This window comes from Mirounga angustirostris, unplaced genomic scaffold (genome assembly GCF_029215605.1).
Source record: "Mirounga angustirostris isolate CCGP_5_RB_7025 unplaced genomic scaffold, mMirAng1.0.hap1 SCAF_15, whole genome shotgun sequence".
NCBI classification, from domain to species: Eukaryota; Metazoa; Chordata; class Mammalia; order Carnivora; family Phocidae; genus Mirounga; species Mirounga angustirostris.
Genome location: NW_026991723.1, coordinates 1,296,392 through 1,321,697, shown reverse-complemented (window position 1 = coordinate 1,321,697; position 25,306 = coordinate 1,296,392). Strand labels below are relative to the sequence as shown.

The 25,306-nt window shown below is 55.8% G+C and overlaps 1 protein-coding gene across 3 annotated transcripts in view; it reads right to left on the bottom strand.

The window, feature by feature from the left end:
- The window catches only part of PHF2 (PHD finger protein 2), an 89,827-nt gene that overhangs the window by 36,722 nt on the left and 27,799 nt on the right, over positions 1-25,306 (bottom strand). For 2 of the 3 annotated variants that reach the window (XM_064578969.1, XM_064578970.1), the window contains exons 2-3: positions 7,623-7,708; positions 2,067-2,181 (exon numbers count right to left, since the gene is read on the bottom strand). In XM_064578969.1, coding sequence (XP_064435039.1) covers positions 2,067-2,181; positions 7,623-7,708 — 201 coding nt within the window. The remainder of the gene's footprint in view (positions 1-2,066; positions 2,182-7,622; positions 7,709-25,306) is intronic. The other variant, XM_064578968.1, reaches the window with a different exon arrangement.

The following is a 25,306-nucleotide window of genomic DNA, read 5'->3' as shown; positions in this document are numbered from 1 at the left end:
GAGCCGAAGGCAGATGCTTAACCGACTGAGCCACCCAGGCGCCCCAAGAACTATCTTTTTACAAATGGTGCAGGGACAAATGGAGAGCCACATGCAAAAAAAAAAAAAAAAAGATCCTTACCTCACACTATACAAAGAAATTAACTCAAAAAAATTTAGATCCTTACCTCACACTTGAAGAAATTAACTCAAAATGTATCAAAGACCAAACTGTAAGACCTAAAAACTATAAAACTCTTAGAAGAAAACATAGGGATAAATCTTCATGATGTTGGGTTTAGACTTGGCAAAAGATCCTCAGCTATGACAACAAAAACACAAATAACAAAATAAAAAATGGATAAACTGGACTCCATCAAAATGGCGAACATTTGCGCTTCAAAGAACACAACCGAGAAAGTGAAAAGTCTACAAAACAGGGTAAAGTATTCACAAATCTTATGTCTGTTAAGAGACTTCTAAAAGGGGCGCCTGGGTGGCTCAGTTGGTTAAGCGACTGCCTTCGGCTCAGGTCATGATCCTGGAGTCCCGGGATCGAGTCCCGCATCGGGCTCCCTGCTCGGCGGGGAGCCTGCTTCTCCCTCTGACCCTCCCCCCTCTCATGTGCTTTCTCTCATTCTCTCTCTCTCAAATAAATAAATAAAATCTTTAAAAAAAAAAAAAGAGACTTCTAAAATATGGAAAGAATTCTTATGACTAAATAATAAAAAGATACAAAAAATTAAAAATAGGCAAAGGGTCTGAACTGACATTTCTCCAAGGAAGACATACGAACGACCAGCACGCACATGAAAAGATGCTCAACATCACTCATCATTAGGGAAATGCGGATCAAACCAGAGTGAGGGAACACCTCACACCTACAAGGATGGTTAGAATCAAAGCGCAAGTTTATTACAAGTGCCGGTAAGGGCGATGAGAAACTGGAACCCTCACGCTCTGCTGGTGGGATCAGAAAGCGGTGTAACCACTTTGGAAAACGGTCTGGCAGTTCCTCAGACAACTGAATACAGAGCTACTCCTAAAAACATGAAAACGTATGTCCAACAAGATCTTGTACAAGAATGTTTACAGCGGAAATATTCCCAGTAGCCAAAAATCAGAAATAACCCAAATGTGTCTGCTGATGAATGGATAAAAAAAATGTGGTCCATCCACACAACAGAATATTAAGTAAAAATTTTGGGGTGATGAAAACGTTCTAAAATTGGCTGTTGGTGGTGCCCACATCTGTGAATATACTAAAGACCACCAAATCGTACCCTTCAAACGGGTGGACTGTATGGTATGTGAGTTATATCTCAGGGAAAGTGGGGGAAAGAAAGAAGCCAGAGGAGGGAAGGACCTTCTCCACGCAGGGTCACAGGTAAGAGTCACACTGGATTTCTCATCAGAAATCATGCATGCAAGAAGACAGTGGAGCGAAATATTTGAACTGTTAAAAGGAAAAACCCCACCACGCAGGATTCTGTGTCCAGTGAATTACTCTTCAAAAGTCGAGGGCAAACAAAGACGTTGTCAGACAAACAAAAATGTCTTCCAGGCATGAGGGGCCGACGTGGCCCAGAGCAGCTTTAAGAACACAGGTCCTCGTGCCAGGTGCTACTTCTCAGCAGCGGTTCCCCACAGACCCTGCCCCTGCCCCTGCCCTCAGCCCTCTGCCCTCACACAGGACACAGGTGGGAGTGGGGAGCGCCCTGAGATGGGGACCCGGGGACAGCGTGCCAGGCCCAGGGGCACAGAGGAAAGGCCGGGCCCATGGGGGCTCGGGGCTGCCGTGTCTGGAGGGTGGTCTTAAGCAGGACCCCAGGCCCCGCTGCTCGACTGGACATAACCTGAGGACAGCAGCCTGTCCCTCAGGAAGGCTCCGTGCAAAGGGCGACCCCAGGTGGGGGACCTAGACGTGCCCAGAGGAAGAGGGTCCCCAACAGCTGTGTCTGCAAGTGCTAAGAAGGGAGAGGCTGGCCGCAGAGCCAGAGGTGCCTAGGGTTTCGGGGGGTGCACCACTCCCCTGGCGGGAAGGCCATGCCCCTGAGCCCCAGGAGGATGAGGCCGCTGCCGCCCACCTGGGGAAGGTCCGACTCCGCAGCTCCTTGATGAAGAGCTGGCTGCCATTCTGCACGGGCTTCACGTCGGGCGTCTGCCCCGGGCCATGTTTGTGCCAGGCCCTCTTCTTCTTCACTGTGGGGAGACAGGGGCAGCTCAGGGACCCAGCTGGGAGGGCAGCCAAGGAGCCATCAACTCCTTGCTGACTCAAGCCTCCCTGGAGGCAAAGCCCTCGAGGTCCCCTGGGGGCCCGGCCCACCCGCCTCCCTAACCCCGTGACCTCCCCACCCACCCCCACCCTGCACCTGCCAAGCCTCTGGCTCAGTGACCACACCCAGAAGCTAGGGTGCCTAGCGGCCTTTCCACTGGCACCCAGTCTGCTGGGACCTCTGCTGCCCCAACAGCCCACAGCTGGGGCACAGGCAGGCTGGCGCTTCCCACTGTAGCTTCTGCCCTCCTCACCCCTACCATGCGCACCTCACGCTCCCCGGTGTGTCCACCCCTGCAAACTACCATCCTGCCTGCTCCCTCCGACTCTCCTGTCCTCACGCGTGCTCCCAGGACACTGGGCTCCCGACGGTGGACTTTTTACACGAAAGTGGGTGCACATGCGCCTACCAGATGTGACATATTTGCACACACATGCACAAGCACACGCGTGTGTGCACACCCACACATACACGAACCCCCCCCATGGGACGCAAGCCCAGGAAGGGAGGGAAGTGATCTCCTTGTGGCCCCCACCCCGCTCAGGGCAACCACTGGTGGCTCGGAGTGAAGACAGCGAGGACAGCACTGGCCCAGAGACCTGTCCCTGGAGGCTGCCGGGCGGGTCTGGAACAGGCTGGAGGAGACCGGAAGTGAGGGATGGCCCGTCGGCCCTCCGATGCCTGTCCTTCACAGACAAGGACGGGGAGGAGGCTGCCACCCCTCCCCACCTCCCGTCCCGTCACAGACCCGAGACTGTCTCCAACGACGGCGCACTATTTCGATCATGCTTGGTCTGCCATGGCCAGGTCTGAGTGGACGCTATCGAAACCTGTCAAGATCCTGCAAAGGGGGGCCTCCAAGCTGGGGCCTCTGGTGGCACCAGGCACAGAAGGAAGATCAGAAGGGCCCGGGTACCTGCCCAAATCTTTCTTGTCCCCCACCTTGTCACTGTGTGGCCTTGGGCAAGTTACTGGGCATCTCTGTGCTGCATCTTCAATAGAGAGGGGCTAGTCCTGACCTCCTGACTCCTCGTGAGCCACAGGAGGCAAACGATGTGTGGCACCCAACCTGCCCCAGGAGCTCTTGGGGGGCACACTGTGCAAGCCCGGCCCCTCCTCTTGGCAAGGCTGTTTGGGCTGCAGGCCCTTGTTCACAGGGCTCAGTCCTGCTCCAGACCTCCGGGCTCCCCCCCGAGCCCACTGAGCCTGGCACGGCCTGGCACCAGTGGGCACGGGGGGGGTGGTGAATGGCGGGTCTCCTGGGTGCTGCACTGGCCCCTCAGTCCCGCTGAGCAGCCCAGCTCTACACGGGGGTCGCCAAAGCCACAGGTGGCCTGGGAGTCATCCCTGCTCCCCAAGGAGCCCAGCAGGCTCAGGCTGGGGGTGGGGGCACCCAAGGCCAAGGCAGGGCCCGGGGACACCACCCTGACGATGGCCCAGTCCCCCTGACTCTGAAACCAGTCTCCACGTCATCATCCCTTCTGCTGGGCCTGCAGCTGCCTCAAGACGTGAGCCCGGCCTGCCTCACACGCACGGGGCTCTGGAGTCTCCAAGGAGCTCCCCCTGAAGGGCCTGGGGAGGGAGGGTAGCCGTGCACGGCCACAGAGGAGCGTCATGGGCCTCGGCAATCGGCTGCCCACACCAGGGGGGGCCTCCCTGCCTTCGCCCAGTGGGAGGCGAGCCTGGCTCTTGGGGCGCCCCCACTTATGAGGGGTCCAGCGCGTCCAGGGCCCTAAGGAGGAGAAGGGGAAGCCCAGGCCACAGGCTGGTAGCCGTGAGTGACACCACAGGTAGGGGAGACCAGCAGAGAGAGAGGCATCCCCGTGCAGTCTAGGGGGCAGCAGAGGACCCCACTTGGGCCCCCCAAGGGCCTCCAATGCCGGCCCCTGCATCTGCCCCTCACCCCACTTCCCAAGGTCTCCCCATGGAAGGTGCGCAGAGGCCGCGAGGACGCAGATGCCCAGCAGGAGGGCCCTGGCCCAGGACGTCATGTGGGGAAACTGAGTCTTGGAGGGCGGCCAGGGGCCGGGGCCGCGAGTGTAAAGGGCAGTGGGAGAAAGCAGGAGCACAGCCACGTGCCCGCCAGGGGCTGGGCCTGGGAAGCAGCGCTGCCCACGGCTGCTGGCCTTCCTGGGCCCTCACTCGGGATGGGGCATCGAGAGCAGCTCAAGGACACTGCGGCTAAAGCTCAGGGCTGGGACAACAGCCCGACACAGTCGCAAGGGAGGCAGGGTGAGCGTCCCGGGGCTCCCCGTGCAGCCCTGGCTGGGGCGCTCCTTCCCTCCCCGGGGCCCAGGACACCCTGAGCCCCAAGGCGAGTGTCCTCTTGCCTGTGTGTCCCTGACGAGGCACCCTGGAGACCTCGGCCCAGCAGGAGCCTGGGGCGTTGGGTGACAGGTGCCCTCAGGGCACCATGGCTACAGGGCCTCGGGAAGGAGGGATGTGGGCAGTCAGGGAGGCAGCCCCCGAAGCAGGCACGCCGGGCCAGAACTGCTCTCAGGGCTGCCCAAGCCTGCGAGCCTTCCCGTTGGTGGGGACTCCTCGCCAAGTTCCCTGGGGACCCTCAGGCCCCAACTCTGTGTGAATCGGGCCAGCGGGTGGGCCCCCGTCCTCACCTCAGCGTGCCCACCACAGACCCACACAGGGCCCCCAGAGCAGCCCACGGGCCTGGGGGTCCCCTGGGGACGTGGGCAGGATGAAGGTCCTCACCGTGCAACGTCTGACTGGAGAAGAAGCGGCAAACTGACCGGCGCGTCCCAGCGACACAGACCCAATTCAAGGGCAGAGCGACACATGACTGGGCACGCACCCTGGCGGGAAACGCTAGTTCCCACACTCTGCACAACGGCCATGCAGCCTCCAGTAACAGCAGGGAAAGCCCAATTCACAGGATTTATGAAGCACATGTGCACATGCACACACACACACGAGCATCAACCTGTGCACACACATACTCATGCACACGTGTCCACGCCCGGGCACACACGTGTCCATACACACAGATGCTCGTGCACGTGTTCACACTTGTGCACACACACTCACACACGTGTCCATACACATAGATGCTCGTGCACGTGTTCACTTGTGCACACGCACGTGTCTGTGCACACACTCACGTGCACGTGTCCACGCTCGTGCACACACGTGTCCATACACACAGATGCTCGTGCACGTGCTCACACTTGTGCACACACACTCACACACGTGTCCATACACATAGATGCTCGTGCACGTGTTTACACTTGTGCACACACACGTGCACATGTCCACGCTCATGCACATGTCCATACACACAGATGCTCGTGCACGTGTTCATACTTGTGCACACGCACATGTCTGTGCACACACATACACATGCACACGTGTCCAAACTTGTGCACACACACGTGTCTATACACATGGACGCTCATGCACACATGTCCACGCTCATGCACAAGCACACACACACGTGTCTATACACACGGAATCACATGCAAACACATCCATGCTCACGCACATGCACGTGTCTACACACACGGACACTCACGCACACGTGTCCCTCCTCGTGCACATGCACGTGTCTGTGCACGTGGATGCACACACAAGCATTTGTGCACACACTCATGCACACGTATACATAACACGCACACGTGCACACACACACACAGCCAGGGAGGGGCTGCCGGCTCCCACCAAGCTGCAGTCCCCACATACCCTGGGGGTGGCTGGCTGTAAGTACCAGGACGGGTTGCCTGCACTTGGCTTTGAGCAGCAATACCAGGCAGCGGGGAACCCCGGCTCAGGTGCAGGGTCTCAGTCAGCAGGCATGTGTGCCCCCACCAGTGGGCAAGCTCATGGTCAGGGAAAGGTGCTTCCAGGATGGGCAGAGATACTAGAGAGGTCAACAGCGACCTCAGCCCCCCACTGTAGCCCAACCTGAGCCCAAATTCATGCAAGAGCCCAGACCATAGTGGCTGCCCCACCCTCCCTCAGGACGCTCAGCCCTGTTGTGGGGACAGGTGGGGTCTCCTAGCTCCAGTCCCATTCTGTCCCTGGCCCTGCCCCGGGGCCACATGGCGCAACCCCAGCCCCCACCTGTTGACCCCTGCCAGCCCTGAGCTTTGCCCGTGGCTCATAAGGTGTTAACAGTGACTGTCATCCATGTGTACCTCCTGCCAAGCAGGGACCAGAGTGCTCTTCGGGTAACCACAGCAGACCCATCCTGAGCACCAGCCCTGCCAGCTCCTGGGGCTACGAGGTCAGTTAGGAGCCCAAGAGCCTTCCTGCTGGTCTCACGAATTTGGTGGTGCTTTACTGTGTGACAGCCGTGTGCAGGGGGCTGGAGGATGAGAGCTGAACCAGTGCAGCCCCCCTGTCATCTAGTGACGACAGTACACAGGCCAGACACAAAGGGAGGCAAGAAGGAAAGGTGACGCCCCACCTGCCTCACCCAGCTTCCCGAGGGGCGGGGGCATGGCCAGCCTCAGTCCACAGAACAGGGGTGCTGGCACCCTCCCTCAACCCCCACTGGATCCACAGGACTCATCCCACAGGAGCCTTGTGAATGGACACCGGGAGGGAGGCTCCCTTTGAAGGGGAGTGACAGGACTCCTGGTGGCCTGGGGCCAGCTCTGGTTCCCCCCCAACACTCCTCTAGCCAACCCAGGGCTCGGGATGACAGGGCTGTGATCAGCCCCCCAGCCAGGGTCAGCGTCCAGACTGTACCTTTTATGAGCACCCATGCTCCCCAACCCAGGACAGAAACCAGAGGCCACATTAACACCCCCACGCCATCTGTCTTGTCCCCAGGCCAGACCCCCCTCCCAAGGAACCTGCAGACCAGGGCACACCCCCTACATGGGCTCAGCCTCAGAACTCACCTCCTAGCAGGGACACGAGCCCCCCATGGAGCCACATTGGATGAACCTGTTCCCAAGGAGCCCCCACAGGATGCCCCCAAGGGACCAGCAGGCATTTGAGACAGGGACTCTCCCTACAGGCGGTACCAGAGAAGGGACAGCAGATCCCCAACACGGGCACTGCCAGACCCTGCGTGGCGGTGGGCAGTGGGCAGGGCTGGGCAGCCTCCTGGACAGCTGCAGCATGGTGTCCCCATCTCGGATGGGCCTGGCCCCAGCAGGTGCTGGAATGTGAGGACCCTGCCCGGCCTTTGGAAGTCAGTGGGGTCTCTGCACAGGCCAAGTGGCCTCAGCTGCACCCCTGGGTGGGAGCCAGCCAGGTGGGGCTGTCGTGACAAGTCCATAGGGGCAGTAAGCAAGGCCGGCAGTGGTCCCCAGGCAGCAGGGTGCAAGTACCCGGGCATTTCACCCAGCAGGCCAGGCCAGGGCCGATCGGAGCTCAGGGGTGGCAGCACGGCCCTGTACTTACGGGTAGACTTCCCGTGGGTTTTCTCGCAGTTCGGGCAGTGGTATATGTCGATGTCTGGGGCCTCCTCCTCTTCTACTCCCACACAGCTGAAACGGAGGAAGCACAGATGTTGCAAGTCCCCGGGGCCTTCCCCTGTGGGACCCGGGCAGCTCCTGTCCACCTCTCAGGAGGCGGGCAGCATGCACGCAGGCGGAACAGGACAGGAGCCAGGACAGCGGCCCACAAGGACAGGAGGGGGCATGAGCAGGGGGTTAGGGAGGGGCAAGGAAGGCCTTGCTGTGCGTGACCAGGCTACGCAGAGGGATGGGCCGTCCCACAGGCCTGCCTGCAGGACAGCCACCACTGTCCTGTCACCACAGAGCCGGGGGGCCAAGGGGGTCTCGGAGGGGGCTGCCCCCACCACGTCACCACGGGCAGCTTAGAGCTACGGGTCAGGCCCTCTGACCCCTAGAGGGACTGCCATCCCAGGGGGCCTTACCACGGTGCCAGGACAACAGGATATCAAAAGATTGAAGTCGAATCCCTACCTCACATCATATACAAAATGTAACTAAAATTAACTAAAATTAACTAAAAATGGATCAACCACCTAAATATAAGGCCTAAGGCTATAAGACGGTAAGAAGAGGACACAGGAGCACATCTTCATGACCCTGGATTTGGGCATGGATTCCCAGATAGGACACCAAAAGCACAAGCAACAAAAGAAAAATTAAATTGTGTATCATCAAAACCTTTGCTCACTAAAGGACACTAGGAAGAAAGTGAAAAGACAACATGGAGAACGGGAGAGAGTATTTGCAAGTCACAGTTCCGATGAGGGCCCAGTGTCTGGAACACACACGGAGCTTCACAGCTCGAGGACAGGGAGACACACAAATCAGCTTTTAAACGGGCAAAGGCCTCGAACAGACATTTCTCTCAGGATGAGGTACAAACAGCCAACAAGCTCAGGAAAGATGCTCAACATTCTTAGTCGTGTGGATGTCACTGGAAGGCACATCCAAACCAACGAGATACCACCCCACACCCGCTAGGATGGCTACAGTTTTTACAAGAAAACACCACCAGGAAAATTGCAAGTGCTGGCCAGGATGAGGGAAACGAGAGCCCTCTTCCATCGCTGGTGAGAATGTGTAAAAGTGGACAGTTTCTATGGAAATACTCTGACGGCTCCTCAGGAAGTTAAACAGAGACTTACCCGATGACCCCGCAATCCCACTCAGGGCATGTGCGCCCCGAAGAATGCAGAGCAGGGCCTCCGACAAATCCCGCACACAAGTGTTCACAGCAACATCAGCCCCGATAACTAAAAGACGGAAACCACCCAACGTCCACCAGCTGACGGATGGACAAACCAACTGTGGTGCATCCATGCAACGGAGCGGTCCCCAGCCTCAACAGGAAAGGGGCCGACACCTGCTACAGCACGATGGACCCCAGACACACAAGGTCACATACTGCAAGATTCCATTCACGCAAAATGCACAGACAGAGGACCCTCTGCCGGTGCGAAGGGCTGTGGGAGGGGAGCGGGCAGTGACTGCTGAGCGGGCGTGGGGTCTCCTTCTGGGGTAAAATGTTCTGGAACCGGATAGAGGCCATGCTTGCACAACAGTGTGAAGGTACTAAATGCCAACGAAGTGCTCACTTTAAGACGGTTAGTTTTATGTTACGTGAATTTTCTCTCAATCAAAGACAAGGAACGTGCCTCGTGACGGGGACACCCATCCCCCACCACTGACCCCGTCCTCGCTGAGGCTGGCCGAGCGCTCGTTCCGCCTGCGGCAGCATCAGAGCCCCTACGTGAATCTTCTGGCAACAGCCCTGCAGTAATGGGAGGGTCACCACGCGCCTGTCGTACGCGGTGAGCCGCTTGCCCGGACCCCAAGCGCCTCCTCCCTGTGTCCCCTGGTCCCCTGGCCAGGGTCCGCCACCGCAGCTCCAGGCCCCTCGATGGACCACCGGCTGCCACGGCTGCCACGTGCCACGGTCCCAGGAGCAGAGCCGGAGCCCACAAAGCCCCCGACACATGCTTTTGGAAATAGGAGGTTCACTCTTCATCTCGGAGCAAACACCGAACCAAAGTGCAGGCAGTCTGAAGAGTCGGATGTAAAAGACAAAGCCATCAGAAGCAGACTGTGAGGGCGTATTCATCTGCTCTCACGAGGCAAAGTGACTTTCTAAACAAGCAAAGAATTGCAAAGGAAATCACAGAGAACACTGACTGACTGAAACAGGACTCCCATCCGACAGCCAACTTTGAAGTGCCAGCTTCGGAAAACATTTACAGCAAGTATGGGAGCGTTCCTACCCTCCCGCCAGGAACCGTGCATGAAGGGCATTTCCTCCAAGAAAGCACAGGGCAGACCCCAAACAGCCCAGGGCTACAGAGAAAGATGCCCCACCCCACTAGCCACCCAGAAAGGGGAGCTAGAACCACATTACTGCCATCAGTCACCTGGCAAATTCACCAAACCAGACACGCTGAGCTGGTAACGCTGCAGGTGGGAGGCACAGTAAGGACAGCAAATGGCCAGATCACCACTGGTCTGTCTCCACAGCACCCCCCTCCCCCACCAGAGCCCCGAGGTCCCCTCCCACCAGCAGCCTGCTCCCTCCTGTGTCCTCAACACCCCCCACCCAGCTCCTCCCCACCCTCAAGGAGGAGTAGCTGCTCACCCAGCCCCTTCCCAACCCCCACCCCCCAGGCTGGTGTACCTGCCTGACCCCTCTGCTCCCTCCCTCCCAGCCCCCAACACCCCTGCCTTCCACAGAAAGGACCCTGCACCGTGGGCCTGCTCTGCACCCGGCCCTGCTCTGCACCCCGCGTCTGCTCTGCACCCCGGGTCTGTTCTACACCCTGTGTCTGCTCTGCACCCCGCGTCTGCTCTGCATCACGGGTCTGCTCTGCACCACGGGTCGGCTCTGCATCCCGCGTCTGCTCTGCATCCCGGCCCTGCTCTGCACCCCACGTCTGCTCTCACCCCACGTCTGCTCTGCACCCCGGGTCTGCTCTGCACCCCACGTCTGCTCTCACCATACGTCTGCTCTGCACCCCGGGTCTGCTCTGCACCCTGCGTCTGCTCTGCACCCCGGCCCTGCTCTGCACCCCGGCCCTGCTCTGCACCACGGGTCTGCTCTGCACCCCGGCCCTGCTCTGCACCTCGCGTCTGCTCTGCACCCCAGCCCTGCTCTGCATCCCGGCCCTGCTCTGCACCCTGCATCTGCTCTACATCCCGTGTCTGCTCTGCACCCTGCGTCTGCTCTACACCCCACGTCTGCTCTGCACCCTGGCCCTGCTCTGCACCCGTCTGCTCTGCACCACAGGTCTGCTCTGTACCCCGCGTCTGCTCTGCACCCTGGGTCTGTTCTGCACCACGGGTTGGTTCTGCATCCCACGTCTGCTCTGCACCCTGGGTCTGCTCTGCACCTCGCGTCTGCTCTGCATCCCGGCCCTGCTCTGCATCTCGCGTCTGCTCTGCACCCCGGCCCTGCTCTGCACCTCGCGTCTGCTCTGCATCCCGGCCCTGCTCTGCACCCCGTGTCTGCTCTCACCCCACGTCTGCTCTGCACCCCGGGTCTGCTCTGCACCCCGCGTCTGCTCTGCACCACGGGTCTGTTCTACACCCTGTGTCTGCTCTGCACCCCGCGTCTGCTCTGCATCACGGGTCTGCTCTGCACCACGGGTCGGCTCTGCACCCCGCATCTGCTCTGCACCCCGGCCCTGCTCTGCACCTCGCGTCTGCTCTGCATCCTGGCCCTGCTCTGCACCCCGTGTCTGCTCTCACCCCACGTCTGCTCTGCACCCCGGGTCTGCTCTGCACCCTGCGTCTGCTCTGCACCCCGGCCCTGCTCTGCACCCCGCGTCTGCTCTGCACCACGGGTCTGCTCTGCACCCCACAACTGCTCTGCACCCCGGGTCTGCTCTGCACCCCGGCCCTGCTCTGCACCTCGCATCTGCTCTGCACCCCGGCCCTGCTCTGCACCCTGCGTCTGCTCTGCACCCCGGCCCTGCTCTGCACCCTGGCCCTGCTCTGCACCCCACGTCTGCTCTGCACCACGGGTCTGCTCTGCACCCTGGCCCTGCTCTGCACCTCGCGTCTGCTCTGCACCCCGGCCCTGCTCTGCACCCCGCGTCTGCTCTGCACCCCGGCCCTGCTCTGCACCCCACGTCTGCTCCGCACCCCGCGTCTGCTCCGCACCACGGGGGTCTGCTCTGCACCACAGGTCTGCTCTGTACCCCAGGCCTGGGCCAGCTGGCCTCAGTTTTCTTATCCATCAGAGACCACACCGGTGTGAGCCCCCATCGCCCACACCCATCAGGAGCCATGCACTGTGAGCGAGAGGCAGAGCCCTGCAGACATTCAGGACCCACTGGGTCTAGAAATTGGACCCAGAAGCCACACCCCATATCCACACCCCACATCCACACCCCATGTCCACACCCCGTGTTCACACTCCAGGTCCACACTTCTTGTCTACACCCTAGGCCCACACCCCAATTCCACATCCTGCATCTATACCCAGAGTCCACACCCCACATCCACCCTGTGTCCACACCACATGTCCACACATACTCCTGCCTGGCTTGGCCACGGGGATCCCAGGGACACACAAGGAGCTGACCCAGCACACAGGAGTCTGAGGTCAGACTATCAAGCTCAGCCCCACAGACTGGGGCCCTTTCAACAGGTCAGGGGTCAGGTGCACAGTGGAGTGCAGAGGGAATGGCGGCTGAGTTCTAGGCGGGGTGAAGGGAGGGAAATCATCATGCCTGAACCACCCCCCACCCAACAACCACCTGCTGGTTCCACATGTCTGGAGGCCCCATCGTGCTCTGGAAGGCCCATGCATGAACCCGCATGACAGGTGGGGAAGCTGAGGCCCAGGGTCACAAGGCGTGCACGCTAACACCCCTGCCCAGCCCTGGGCACCCCTTCTGTACACCAGCACTTGGGCGTGCAGGTCTCACCAGAGCCAAGACAGGCTAGCCACTTGCTGCTTTGTGCAGGGAGGCCAGGCTAAAAGGGAGAGAGAGAGGTGGGGGCGTGGGTCCCTTGTTCTGCCCAGGACACCTCGGGGCTGGCCCTCACCTGGGAGGGCCACCCAGGGCCTAATGCCAGCAGGTCCCCCACGACCGGCGTGTGTCACCGCTCGGGCCCTGACGGCCTGCGCCTAACAGCCCTGACAAGGGCCACCAGATGTGTGGAAACCAAGGTCCCAGGAGCGGCCCCCTGGCTGCACTGTATGCGAGGACACACCTCCTACCTCCCCATGTCCCAGGCTGCGAGGACCCCGCGGTTCAGAGTGAACTTCTGGGCGGGGAGCACCCAGCCACAGCTGTCCCCCCCACCTGCATGGGGAGGGCCTTTTACTGAAACCACTCATTTATGTTATTATCCCAAAGTTAAGGCTTTCTCAGTGCCCCCTGAGAAATTACTTGGGAAATCACCCAAAAATCTAAGAGAACAACAGCCATGGGAAAGTCATAAACATTCTCCCTGCCCTAAAGCCAGGAGCAAAGACCCACACCCTGGGCGGGCCCCATCGGCCCGTCGCTGTGGGCACAGAAATGCCCAACTAGCCCCACGTTCGCGGCCCCGGGCGCCAGCAATCAGCGTCTTGACAAAATGAGGCAACTGTGCCTCATGCTCCTGGCCCGCTGCACCCCACGAGATTCAGTAGGCAGGTGGTCAGAGAAAATCCCAAACGTGCACGTGCCTGAGGGCGGGCGCCACGCCACGCCCTCCGGAGGAGCCCGGTGAAGGGCCACCTGAGCCCAAGCACCAGTCTCGCCGATTTGGAGGTCACCTCCCTATGGAGACCACTACTGGGTCAGGACAAGAGCTGGGCTCCCAAGGACTTCTCCGGACAGAGGGACAGGACAGAGGGACAGACGTGGGGCATCAGGGCACCTGAGGCCTCGCCTGTCCTCGCCTCCGTGGGTGTGCGTGCTGGGGCTGCGGGCTGCGCAACAGAGGCTTGGAGGGCCCGGAGAAACAGCTGACTCAGCCTTCTCCATCTAAGGCGGGCATGGGGAGCAGGCCCTAGAGCCGCCCCATACGCCAGGCCCACGCAGGGGTTCAGAGTTACGGGCTGAGGTCCAGTGACAGATCCAGTACAAGGGGCGCTGACAGGCTGAGAGCCAGGCCCGACTTACGGTCCCTGCCGTGTCCTGTCCCTGTATCATCACATCTGTATGAGACGGGGAGATGACCCATGCAGAGACTGTGACCCCGAGGGCTGGGGACCAAGTGAGAGCAGCTGTGGTGCCTGGGGGAGCAGGACAGAGGACAGAGAGGGATAGAGAAGGAGGGGAGGGAGAGAAGGGGAATGGGGTGGGGAGGGGGAGAGACAGAGGGGAAGGGGGAGGGAGAGAGGGGGAGAGGAGGGAGGGGAGAGGAGGGGGAGGGGTGGAGGAGTGAAGGGAGAGGGAGGAAGAGGGGGGAGAGGAGGAGAAGAGAGAGAAGAGGGGGAGGGGAGAGGGAGGGAAAGGGGGAGAGGAGGGGGAGGAGAGGAGGGGGAGGGGAGGAGGTGTGAGAAGAGGGGGAGGAGCAAGGCGATGGGGAGGGGGGAGGGGACGAGGTGGCGGGGAGGGGGAGAGAAGGAGAGAGTGAAGGGGGGAGAAGGACAGAGAGATGGAAGGCAGAGGGAGGAGGGCAAGCCTGGCAGGGAACTGGCGCGGAGGGAGCAGGGCAGGAGCGGGAGGGGCTGCAGGGCCTTGGGCGAGGAGGTCAGTTCTGCCCCAGAATAAGCACCGACTCAGCGGCCCAACAACGGCTGCGTTATGTTCAGCTCTGGTGATGGCAGCAGCCCCACGGAGGCCACGGCCACCCCAGTCGGGGGCAGGAGCGCAGGAGGCAGAGGCCACCTGAGACATGGCCTCAGACCCTGTTGACCCTGCCCTCCCTCCCGAGAGCAGCCCAGCTTCCCGGGGCCCCAGAAGACGGGGTCAGTGAGGGACTGACTTCCCACAACGTGCAGGCCCCGGGGCCCCAGGGTGGCCGTGCCGTGACCGGGGAGGGAGAGCACGGACCCAGGCCTCACGCCTACAGGAGTGGAGGCCGCCAGCCAGTGACCCGTGCGGGGGGCAGCCCACCCTGGCTGTCAGCGGGGTGAGATGCTCACAGTGCACCCTGGACACAGACCGAGGCCCCACACACCATAGGCCACAGGCCACGGGCCACAGCAGGGGCCAGCCACTCGGGCATGCCGCCACAAAAGCAGTGAGAGTCAGGGAAGTGGACCTGTCACCACGTCATGCCTCAGGCACACACGGTGCTCAGTGCTCAGCATGGCCAGGGTGCTGCTGGGCCACCTTTAAAAGAAGAACAAAGTACATCTTTACATGCTGACATGGATCCCGGAGTGGAAAACACACAGTAGAGAACAAGGTATGCACGATTCCTCCTGGTGGTGAGCCCACAACAAAACTGCGGCTGTGTGTGTGCTGCATGTGTGCATGTGTGCATATGTATGTGTACATCCATGTGTGCGTGCATGTGTGCATGAGCTGCATGTGTACGTCCTGCATGCGTACATGTGTACGTGTGTGCATATGTGTGTACATCCGTGTGTGTGCATGTGTGCATATGTATGTGTACATCCATGTGTGCATGAGCTGCATGTGTACATCGTGCGTGCGTGCGTGCATACGTGTGTGCATGTGTGTAAATCCGTGGGTGCATGTGTGCATATGTATGTGTACATCCATGTGTGCGCGCATGTGTGCATGAGCTGCATGTGTACGCCCTGCATGCGTACATGTGTACGCGTGTGCATATGTGTGTACATCCGTGTGTGTGCATGTGTGCATATGTATGTGTACATCCATGTGTGCACACGTGTGCATGAGCTGCATGCGTACATCGTGTGTGCATGCATGTGTACGTGTGTGCATATGTGTGTACATCCGTGTGTGTGCATGTGCGCATATGTATGTGTACATCTATGTGTGCACATGTGTGCATGAGCTACATGTGTACGTCGTGTGGGCATGCATGTGTACGTGTGTGCATGTGTACATCCATGCATGTGTGCATGTGTGCACAGGTATATGTACATCCGTGTGTATGTGTGCATGCATGTGTACGTGTGTGCATCCATGTGTGCGCATGTGTGCATATGTGTGTACATCCATGTGTGTGCGCATGTGTGCATATGTGTGTGTACATCCATGTGTGTGCGCATGTGTGCATATGTATGTGTACGTCCATGTGTGCATATGTATGTGTACATCCATGTGTGTGCACGTGTGTGCATATGTGTACGTCCATGTGTGCGCACGTGTGCATGAGCTGCATGTGTACGTCGTGTGTGCATGTATATGTACGTGTGTGCATGCATGTGTGGTTGCCTGTATGAGCATGTGAGTGTGTGCTGTGTGCGTGGCTGCATACATGTGTGTCTGCATGTGTGGGTGCATGTGGGAGTATGCACGTGAGTGTGTGCTGTGTGTGCGTGCAGGAGTGTGTACATGCATGTTTGCCTGTGCTCCTGTCTGAGCTCCTTCGACCACTGGCTTGAAAGCCAGTGGTGAGACCTGCGGAGGGAGGTCATGTTTTCAGGGGCACATGACAAGTGAGGCTGGGGACTGGTTTGATCTGAGCCCCCAGTGACCTGGCATCCGGCACAGAGTCAACCCCACAAAGGTTACAGCTAATGTTAGTGCCATGAGCCCAGTAAGTAGAAAGACAGCAGGTGGAGTGGTGGGGGGTTGGGGGGGGACAAAACACTGAAGAAACTGGCCAAGCAGGAGGGACCTGAATGGGTGTGGGGAGCACCGCTGACACTTTAGAGGCAGCAGTGGGGGTCACAGGCGCCAGCACAGCCTGTGCTCCAGGGGAGGCCTGGGCTCCCGGCTTCTTGGGCAGAACCCACATCCACACTAGGCGCCGCGAAGCGCTTGCGGCATAAAGGGCTGGGGGCCCGCAGAGGAAGCGGCTCTTCCAACGTCATCCCGTGGGAATCCCTGCTCTGCCCCCAGCCAGGCAGGGCTTTCCGGAGCCCAGGGGCAGGACCCTGCCCACAGAGCTCCCCAGTGTTCAGGCTCCCGCCTGGCCTGGACACCCCACACCTCACTGCTCGCGTTTGTGAAGGATGTCCTGAATTACAATTAAATTGCATCGTGGCTTTTCCTATTACCATTGTCAAGAATGTGGATTTAACATAAACCACAACTTCTATAACCCTGTTCTGACATTTATTTATTTTTTAAGTTATAGGAGGAACCTCACAAAAAAATCAAAAAGGAAGTGGGCCCTTCCAGGTGCAGAGGGGAGGGACGGGCATCGCCTGCCCTCTGAGGCTCCCAGGAGCTCAGTGTGGGCAGCGGACCCGTCCCAGCAGCAGGGCTGGGGGGGGTAGGGGAGCAGGACCCACCGGAAGGCGCCTCCTGACCTACTGCTGCCGCGTGTGCCTTGAGCTATTCCTGGGGCAGGAATTCCACACCTGCACACCTATTCTGAGGCAAAAGGTAGGAAGGCACACAAGCTCAGTGTGCAAAGTGGGTCCTCCATGATTACTTGAGAGAGCAAACACCAGGAGCAGCGAAACCTCCTGCCAGGAGGTCGGACACCAGAGCCCTGCTGCTCTCTCACGGCAGAACGGCCCATGGCCACTAAACCTCGGCTCGGCTCGAACACGTGTTTGAGATTCGACAGCTAAGGCCCCCACGCACTAGCTCACCTCCTCCCACCTTTCCCAGGTCCTGGTGCCCCATGGAGAAGACTGCCTGAGCTGTCCACCCTGCAGGGAGCCTGCTGCAGGGGAGAGGCCAGGCTGGCAGGAGGACACAGGGGAGGCAGGGGCAGGCCAGTGCCTGCACACCAGTCTGAGTGGCCAGGGAGCACGGAAGGCCCAGTGGGGGATCTCCTCCTTGCCAATCACTGGCCACGGTGATTTCCCTCCCTCTTTCTGCCCTCTCCCTCGCCAACCTCACCCCCGGCTTCAGGGCTGCCCCACTCCCCCCACTCCTGCCTGCTGATCTCTGGAGGATGCCCAGACACTGGTCCTTGACACACTTCCATAGGAAGCAGCCATGGGGACACATGGGGACAACTCGGTCATCACTCAGCTTCGACGCAGTCAGTGGCCACATGTCAGACTCAAGATGGTCCCTGAGACCCTAACTGTGCCAACAACAGCTAAATCCCTGAGTACCAGCCACAGGCCCAGGCACCACGTGAGCTTCTCCACATGACAGGCAAAACCATAGTGTGGGAAGCGACATGCCCCAGATCACACACAGGGAGCAGTCCTTCCCGAACACGGGCACGGGTGACATGCATGGGCCCACTCAGGATTCCACGGGACAGCCACTGTCCATCCAGTTTGCTGATTCCACCCTGAGAGCCTCAGGCCCCACGTGCAAGGGAGACTGAGGCCCAGAGAAGCCTGAGCTGGCCAGGACCCCATAGGAGGAGGAAACGGAAAGTGGGTGGGAATGGGCACACCAGGCCCCGGAGCCTCTGCAGCTTCCAGTCAGCCAAGGACCCACCGTTCAGGGGGAGCAGAGGAGGCACAGTGATGGGGTGGGGGACAGAGAGGACCAGACCCCTGACACAGCCGGGCTCCCAGAGAACGAGTCACAAAGAGGACTGGAGAGAAAAAGGAGGGAACGGCAGGCCTGACCCAGCCAGAGAGCCGGCCCCCCCACACACTTGCAGGGGTGATGGGACACCTGCCATGATCCAGGCCTCACTCCCTCCTGGAGGGTGGCCAGTCTGGGGACTCGGTGCCCTGGGACCCCCGAGGGTCACACAGGCTGTGTGGCTCCCACATGGCCCTCGTGAGGATCTGGCCACAGAACAATGATGGGGCTCCGGGGATCCAGGTGAAGTCTGTCTGCTGAGTCCAACATACAGATTCCTGGGAAAAAAACGATGTGATTATTGTCAGAAGCCACTAGGCTCTGGGGTGACTATTACATGGCCACAGATAACCAGGACCACAGGGAGGAACTGGATGCTCAGAAGAGACGAAACAGGCTCTGAAACACAAAAAACAACTGTTCTCCCAGCCCTTGCTGGTGGGACAGGTGAGTCCCAGAGGGGCTGCGAGTATAACCACAGCACTGTGTCTGGCACACAGGATGTGTGTGGACAGGAAGACGAGGACAGCTTCTGGCTTGTCATAGCCACTGTCACCATCACCCTCATCGTCACCACCATCATCACCATCCTCATCACCATCATTGTCATCACCACCATCATCATCACCATCACTATCACCACCATCATCACCATCACCACCATCATCACCATCACCATCATCACCATCCTCATCACCATCATCACTGTCACCATCACCCTCATCATCACCATCACCACCATCATCACCATCCTCATCACCATCATCATCATCACCATCATCACTGTCACCATCACCCTCATCATCACCATCATCATCACCATCATCACCATCACCACCATCATCACCACCATCATCACCATCACCATCATCACCACCATCATCATCATCACCATCATCACCATCACCCTCATCATCACCATCATCATCACCATCATCACCATCACCACCATCATCACCATCACCCTCATCATAACCCTCATCATCACCATCACCACCATCATCATCACCATCATCACCATCACCACCACCATCATCACCACTATCATCATCATCACCACCATCATCACCACCATCATCACCATCATCATCATCACCATCATCACCACCATCCCCATCACCATCATCACTGTCACCATCACCCTCACCACCACCCTCATCATCACCATTATGATCACCATCATCACATCACCACCATCCTCACCACCATCATCACTATCATCATCACCATCACCATCACCATCACCACCATCCTCACCACCGTCATCACTATCATCATCATCATCACCACCATCACCACCATCATCACCATCACCACCATCATCACCATCATCACCCATCCTCATCACCATCATCATTGTCACCATCACCCTCATCATCACCATCACCACCATCACCACCATCATCACCATCCTCATCACCATCACCACCATCACCACCATCATCATCATCACCATCATCATCACCACCATCATCACCATCATCACCATCCTCATCACCACCACCATCACCACCATCACCACCATCATCATCATCACCATCCTCATCACCACCACCATCACCATCACCATCATGATCACCATCATCACTGTCACCATCACCCTCACCATCACCCTCATCATCACCATCATGATCACCATCATCACCATCACCACCATCCTCACCACCGTCATCACTATCATCATCATCACCATCACCATCATCACTGTCACCATCACCCTCATTGTCACTATCACCACCATCATCACCATCATCATCACCATCACCATCATCTTCACCATCATAACCATCGTCATCATCACCCAAGGGCCCAAGTCGCTCATGTGGACTTAACGGAAACAATGCACTCCTAAGGGCTGCCTTCTTAAAACCTTACTCCTAAAGCATTTAAAAGCATAAAACCACACCTGCAGGTTTAGTTTAACTAGGTGTTTGTTGGAAAGAAGTAAGCAAGTCACACAGGCTTGTGGCTCTAATCACCCAAGGTCACCTCAGGGCTGCCTCTGGGCCTCAAGGGAACCTGGCCCTTCTCACACTCCACAGAGATGCAGCCAAGTGGGACACCTCCCGATGGTTCTCCAAGGGTGCCCTGTCACCAGCCTCATGGATGCAAGGATCCAAATAATTCCAAACAATGAAGAGCAGCACCAGGAGTGAAAAATACCAAGTACTCAAACCAATGACTGCTTTCTGCACAGTCCTACATGCCTCAGGGAAACCTTAGTCCATGTGTGGACTGCATGTCAAGGATGTAGTAAATAGAAGGAAGGCTGGGGGGGGGGGGCAGGGGTTGTGGGAAAAAACACAAAACTATGTCTGCCTGACCAGTGATTCAAGTCATGACTTTAAGTAGACACTTTATAGAAAAAACATAAATGGTTTTTAAACACGGAAGGAGATGCAACAGCACTTGTAGTAAGACATGCAACCCAACTGTGAGAAGGCTCCCACCCATCGGCTGCCCAGCCTGGGGGCTGCAGGGGACCTGGCAGCCTGACACACGGACAGGCGCCCTCATGTGTCCTCGGCAGAACACCCTGGCACAGCCTCTAAGGTGGGAGCTGCTGACACAGAAAGTGCACATGCCCTCGGCTGTGATCCTCCCCGCAAAACGCCCAGGGACACAGGCGCAGGTGGGGACTGGGCACTTACAGCAGCAGCAACCAGGTGTCCATCCACGGAAAACTCAGGTTTAATGCCAAGAAGTACAGACTCTAGCCTCGCTGACCCAGAACAATCTCCGGGATATACTGTTCAGCAAAGGGCATACGTTGCAGTAAAGGTATATGGTGCACACCCGTTTTTTGTTGGGTATTGTTTGGAAACGCATAAACATGTTCCTCTGTGACCAGAAACCTGACCCCAGTGACCATCTCTCAAGGACTGGTGGTCAGCAGGCAGGGGACAGACTTGTCACTGGAGACAAATTTTTGACTATTAATTTTTTTGCTATGTGTGCATATTATTATCCCCCTTCAAAATTTTTAAAGAACTATAATCACAATAAACCGATTTAACTCAAAGCAAAGCTTTTTGAATTTTTTTATATATACAGACTTTTAAAAAATACTCTTCTGACTCTAAAAAACGTATCTGTAGAGAATGCAGATCAAACACAGTGCTGATCCATGCTCATGGTGAGTGGCCAAAACTTTCTGAGAGCAGCTTTAAGTGGGCAAGAAGTTAAGGCTCCTGCAGTTTCAGAGACGAATGAGACTCGGCAAAACTCCACCCTGTCCGGCCCTCTCATTTGTGAGATGGAGGCACTGAGGCCAAGCATGGACAGTAGGCCCACTGAGCCCACAGTCACACCTTCTACAAATCACAGCTGGTGCTGTTCTGGGGCCCCAAGGGAGGAGGGAGGCATCAGAAGCTCTGGAGATCACAGGTCTCCACGAGAGCAGGTCCCCAGAGACCAGCCATGTCTCCCCACAGTGGGGACCTGGGAGTTATCTAGAACAACCTGCCAAACAGGCCCTGACTATGCATGGGGCCAGAGCATGGGTTGTGGACAGAGGGGCGGCCCCCACTCAGTCCAGCAAGGAGCGGAGAGAAGAGCCTGGTTGCCCAAGGTCAGTACAGGCCCACGGGGCACCTTGTGGACGCATACGGAGTGCTGTCAGATCCCCTGACTTTTCAAGACAGTCGGGAAATGCACATTTCTAGGTGAAACCTCTGGATTTTTCTATATCACAACCAATGCAACTGTTTGTGAAAACCCTGCATGGACCAGCATCATGAGCCCAACAGCCATGCTGGCCGGCAGTTTGCAACCTCTGGCCCTCTTCCCCCGGGAGTCACCTGAGCAGCGTGTCCCCGCCTTGCCCACCTGAGGCTCCCTCCACTGCCTGGCCTCACCAGTCTCTGAGGCCTTCAAGTACTCCCTCCACGGCTGGGCCTCAGTGGTGATGTCCCTGGTGGCAGCTCTCCTCCCCGGCCAACCCAGGGTCTGCACACACCCTGACCAAGAGGCTGTCTAGCAGCCTGGGGACCACATCTGTCCTAGGAGATTCCAGGCCTCACCTCTCTGGGACATCTGCCTGCAGAACCAAGATCAGAGGTGGTGTCCAGTCACCAGTGTCCTGGTCCCCCCAGACCTCAGCAGCATCAGGACAGCTGGAACAGGGGGAGGAGGCTGGCCCTGGCACTGCCCCTTGGGGCCTCCCTCAGCATCCCTGTCTACAAACTACAGCGAGAAAAGCTGACCAGCAGCCCTCTGGGAGCAGCAGAGACAAAAAACCTCACAAACCAAAGTATCCAACAGGGGAGCTGTTAGGTCAGTACCCACCTAACAGATCGTTATGTACCCAAATGTTTTATACTGTAATATGAGGAAAAAGCACACCAACTCATCCAGGAGAGGGGCAAATGTGTACAGAGGTTATAAGTTAGCACCTTTAAACGGTGGCATATAAGGGGGACAGTTTTCTTGCCTTTAAAATAGTTATTTGCAACAAAGAAAATTACAAAACAAAAAAATTACATGGCATACAAGATAAAAATACAGGTCTGAAGAGACAGAGAAAGCATAAGAACCCAAGTATAGCAGAGATCGCAGAATGATCAGATCAGAAATCTAAAAGAACCAGGATAATTATGCTGAGGGCTTTAATGGAAAAGGTGGACGGCATGTGAGAACAGATGAGTAGTATAAATAGAAGATGGAAACTCGGGGCGCCTGGGTGGCTCAGTCGTTAAGCGTCTGCCTTCAGCTCAGGTCATGATCCCAGGGTCCTGGGATTGAGCCCCGCATCAGGCTCCCTGCTCCGCGGGAAGCCTGCTTCTCCCTCTCCCACTCCCCCTGCTTGTGTTCCCTCTCTTGCTGTGTCTCTCTCTGTCAAATAAATAAAATCTTAAAAAAAAAAAAAAAGAAGATGGAAACTCAAAGAAAGAAACAAGAGGAAATCCAGAAATCAAAAACAGCAACAAAAAAAATGCCTTCGTGGGGCTTATCACTAGACTGGGCAAGGCCAACCCAGGAATCTGTGAGCTTGAAGGGATGCCTGGGTGGCTCAGTCAGTGAAGTGTCTGACTGTTGGTTTTGGCTCAGGTCATGATCTCAGGGCTGTGGGATCGCAGGGTCAGTGGGGAGTCTGCTTGTGATTCTCTCTCTCTCTCCTTTTGCCCCTCCCCCACTCATCACACTCGCTCTCTCTTTCTCTCTCTCAAATAAATAAATAAACCCCTAAAAAACAGAATCTGTGAACTTTAAGATAGGTCAACAGAAAATTCCAAAACTGGAGAGCAAAGCGGAAAAAGAAAGAAAAACATGGAACAGAATATCCAAGGACTGTGGGACAACTATAAAGGAGTAACATATGTGGACGGCAAGGCCTGAAGAGACAAAAGAGAGAGGAAATGAGGACAGATCTGAAATCATAATGGCTGAGCATTTTCCAAAATTAATGACAGACCCCAAACCCAGATCCAGGAAGCTCAAAGAACAGCAAGCAGGATAAATGCCAAACAAATGTACACCTCAGCAAATCACATTCAAACTGCAGAAAATCAAAAACAAAGACAAAATCTTGAAAATAAAAAGAGCCATGGGGGGGAAATATCTTATCTACAGAAGAGCAAGAGTAAGAATTACAGCAAACTTCTCCTTAGAAACCATGCAAACAGGAAGAGTGGAGTGGAAACATTTATAGTTTTGAAAGAAAAAAATACCAACCTAGAATTTTGTATCCTAAAAAGTTATCCTTCAGAAGTGAAAAAGAAACAAAGACTTTCTCAGACAAACAACTGAGGGAATTTGTCACCAGTAGGACAGCCTTGGAAGAAATGTTAAAGAAATACATTCAGAGAGAAGGAAAGAATATAGGTCACAAATTTGGATCTTCATAAAGAAAAGAAGAGTGTTAGAGAAGCATAAATTAAGGAAACATAAAATATTTTAATTTTCTTATTTTTACTGATATAACAGATAATAGTTTGTGTAAAACAAAATAATGTACTTGATTATAGCTTAGAAATAAATGACATGAATGACAGCACTTGTATAAGGGACAGAGGAAGGACCTGGGAATGCTGTGTGGAGCTTGCACTGTCCTTAATAGTGTATTCACAAGGGGGCCTGGCTTAGCCATAAGTATATATATTGCAAATGCAAGGGCAACTGCTAAAAAAAAAGTTAAAAAAGAAGTATTATTGATATGCTAGAAGAGGGGAAAAAAATGAAATCATGCAAAATGCTCGATCAAAACCAGAGAAGGCAGAAAAATTGCAGAAGACAAAAAAAAAAAGAACAGGAGCACCAAATAGAAAACAGAAACTAATATGGTAGATATTAATCCAGCATTATCAGTGATCACCTTAAACACCAGTGGTCTAAAATACAAATTAAAAGACAGAGACTATAAGATTGAGGAAAAAAGCAAGACTCTACAATACACTATCAAAAATCTGCTTTAAATATAAAAATATATAGACTAAAACCTGCTTTAAATATAAAAAAATATATACACTAAAAGTAAAGGCACAGTGTGGGGAAAGGGGAAGGGAAATTCTCTGCACTTTCTACACAATTCTGCTGTGAACCTAAAACTGCTTTAAAAAAAACAAGGGGGTCTATTAAAAAAATAAATAAAAATAAAAAGGTTTTAACTGGGGGAAAAGTAAAGGGATGAAGAAAGTTATACCATGCTTATGCTAATCAAAAGAAAGCCAAATAACCATATTAATTTCAGACAAAGTAAACTTTGGAGCAAGAAAAATAACTGGGATAGAGGGGGAAGTTATATAATGATAAAGGGGTTAATTTTCCAAGAAGACATTAAAATCCTTAATGTGTATGCCCCTAATAACAGAGCATCAAACTATATAATAAGGCAAAAACCAACAGAACTGCAAGGAGAAATAGACAAAGACACTACTATACTGGTAACTTCTACATCCTTTATAAACAATTAACAGATTTCAGCAGACAAAAATCAGGAAGGACATAGTTGAACTGAACACCATCAATCAACTAGATCTAATTGATATTTATAGACTACTTCATTCAACAAAAGCAGAATAAACATTCCTCTCATGCTCACAGAGAACATTCGCCCAAAAAAGATCACATTCTGCGCCATAAAACACACCTT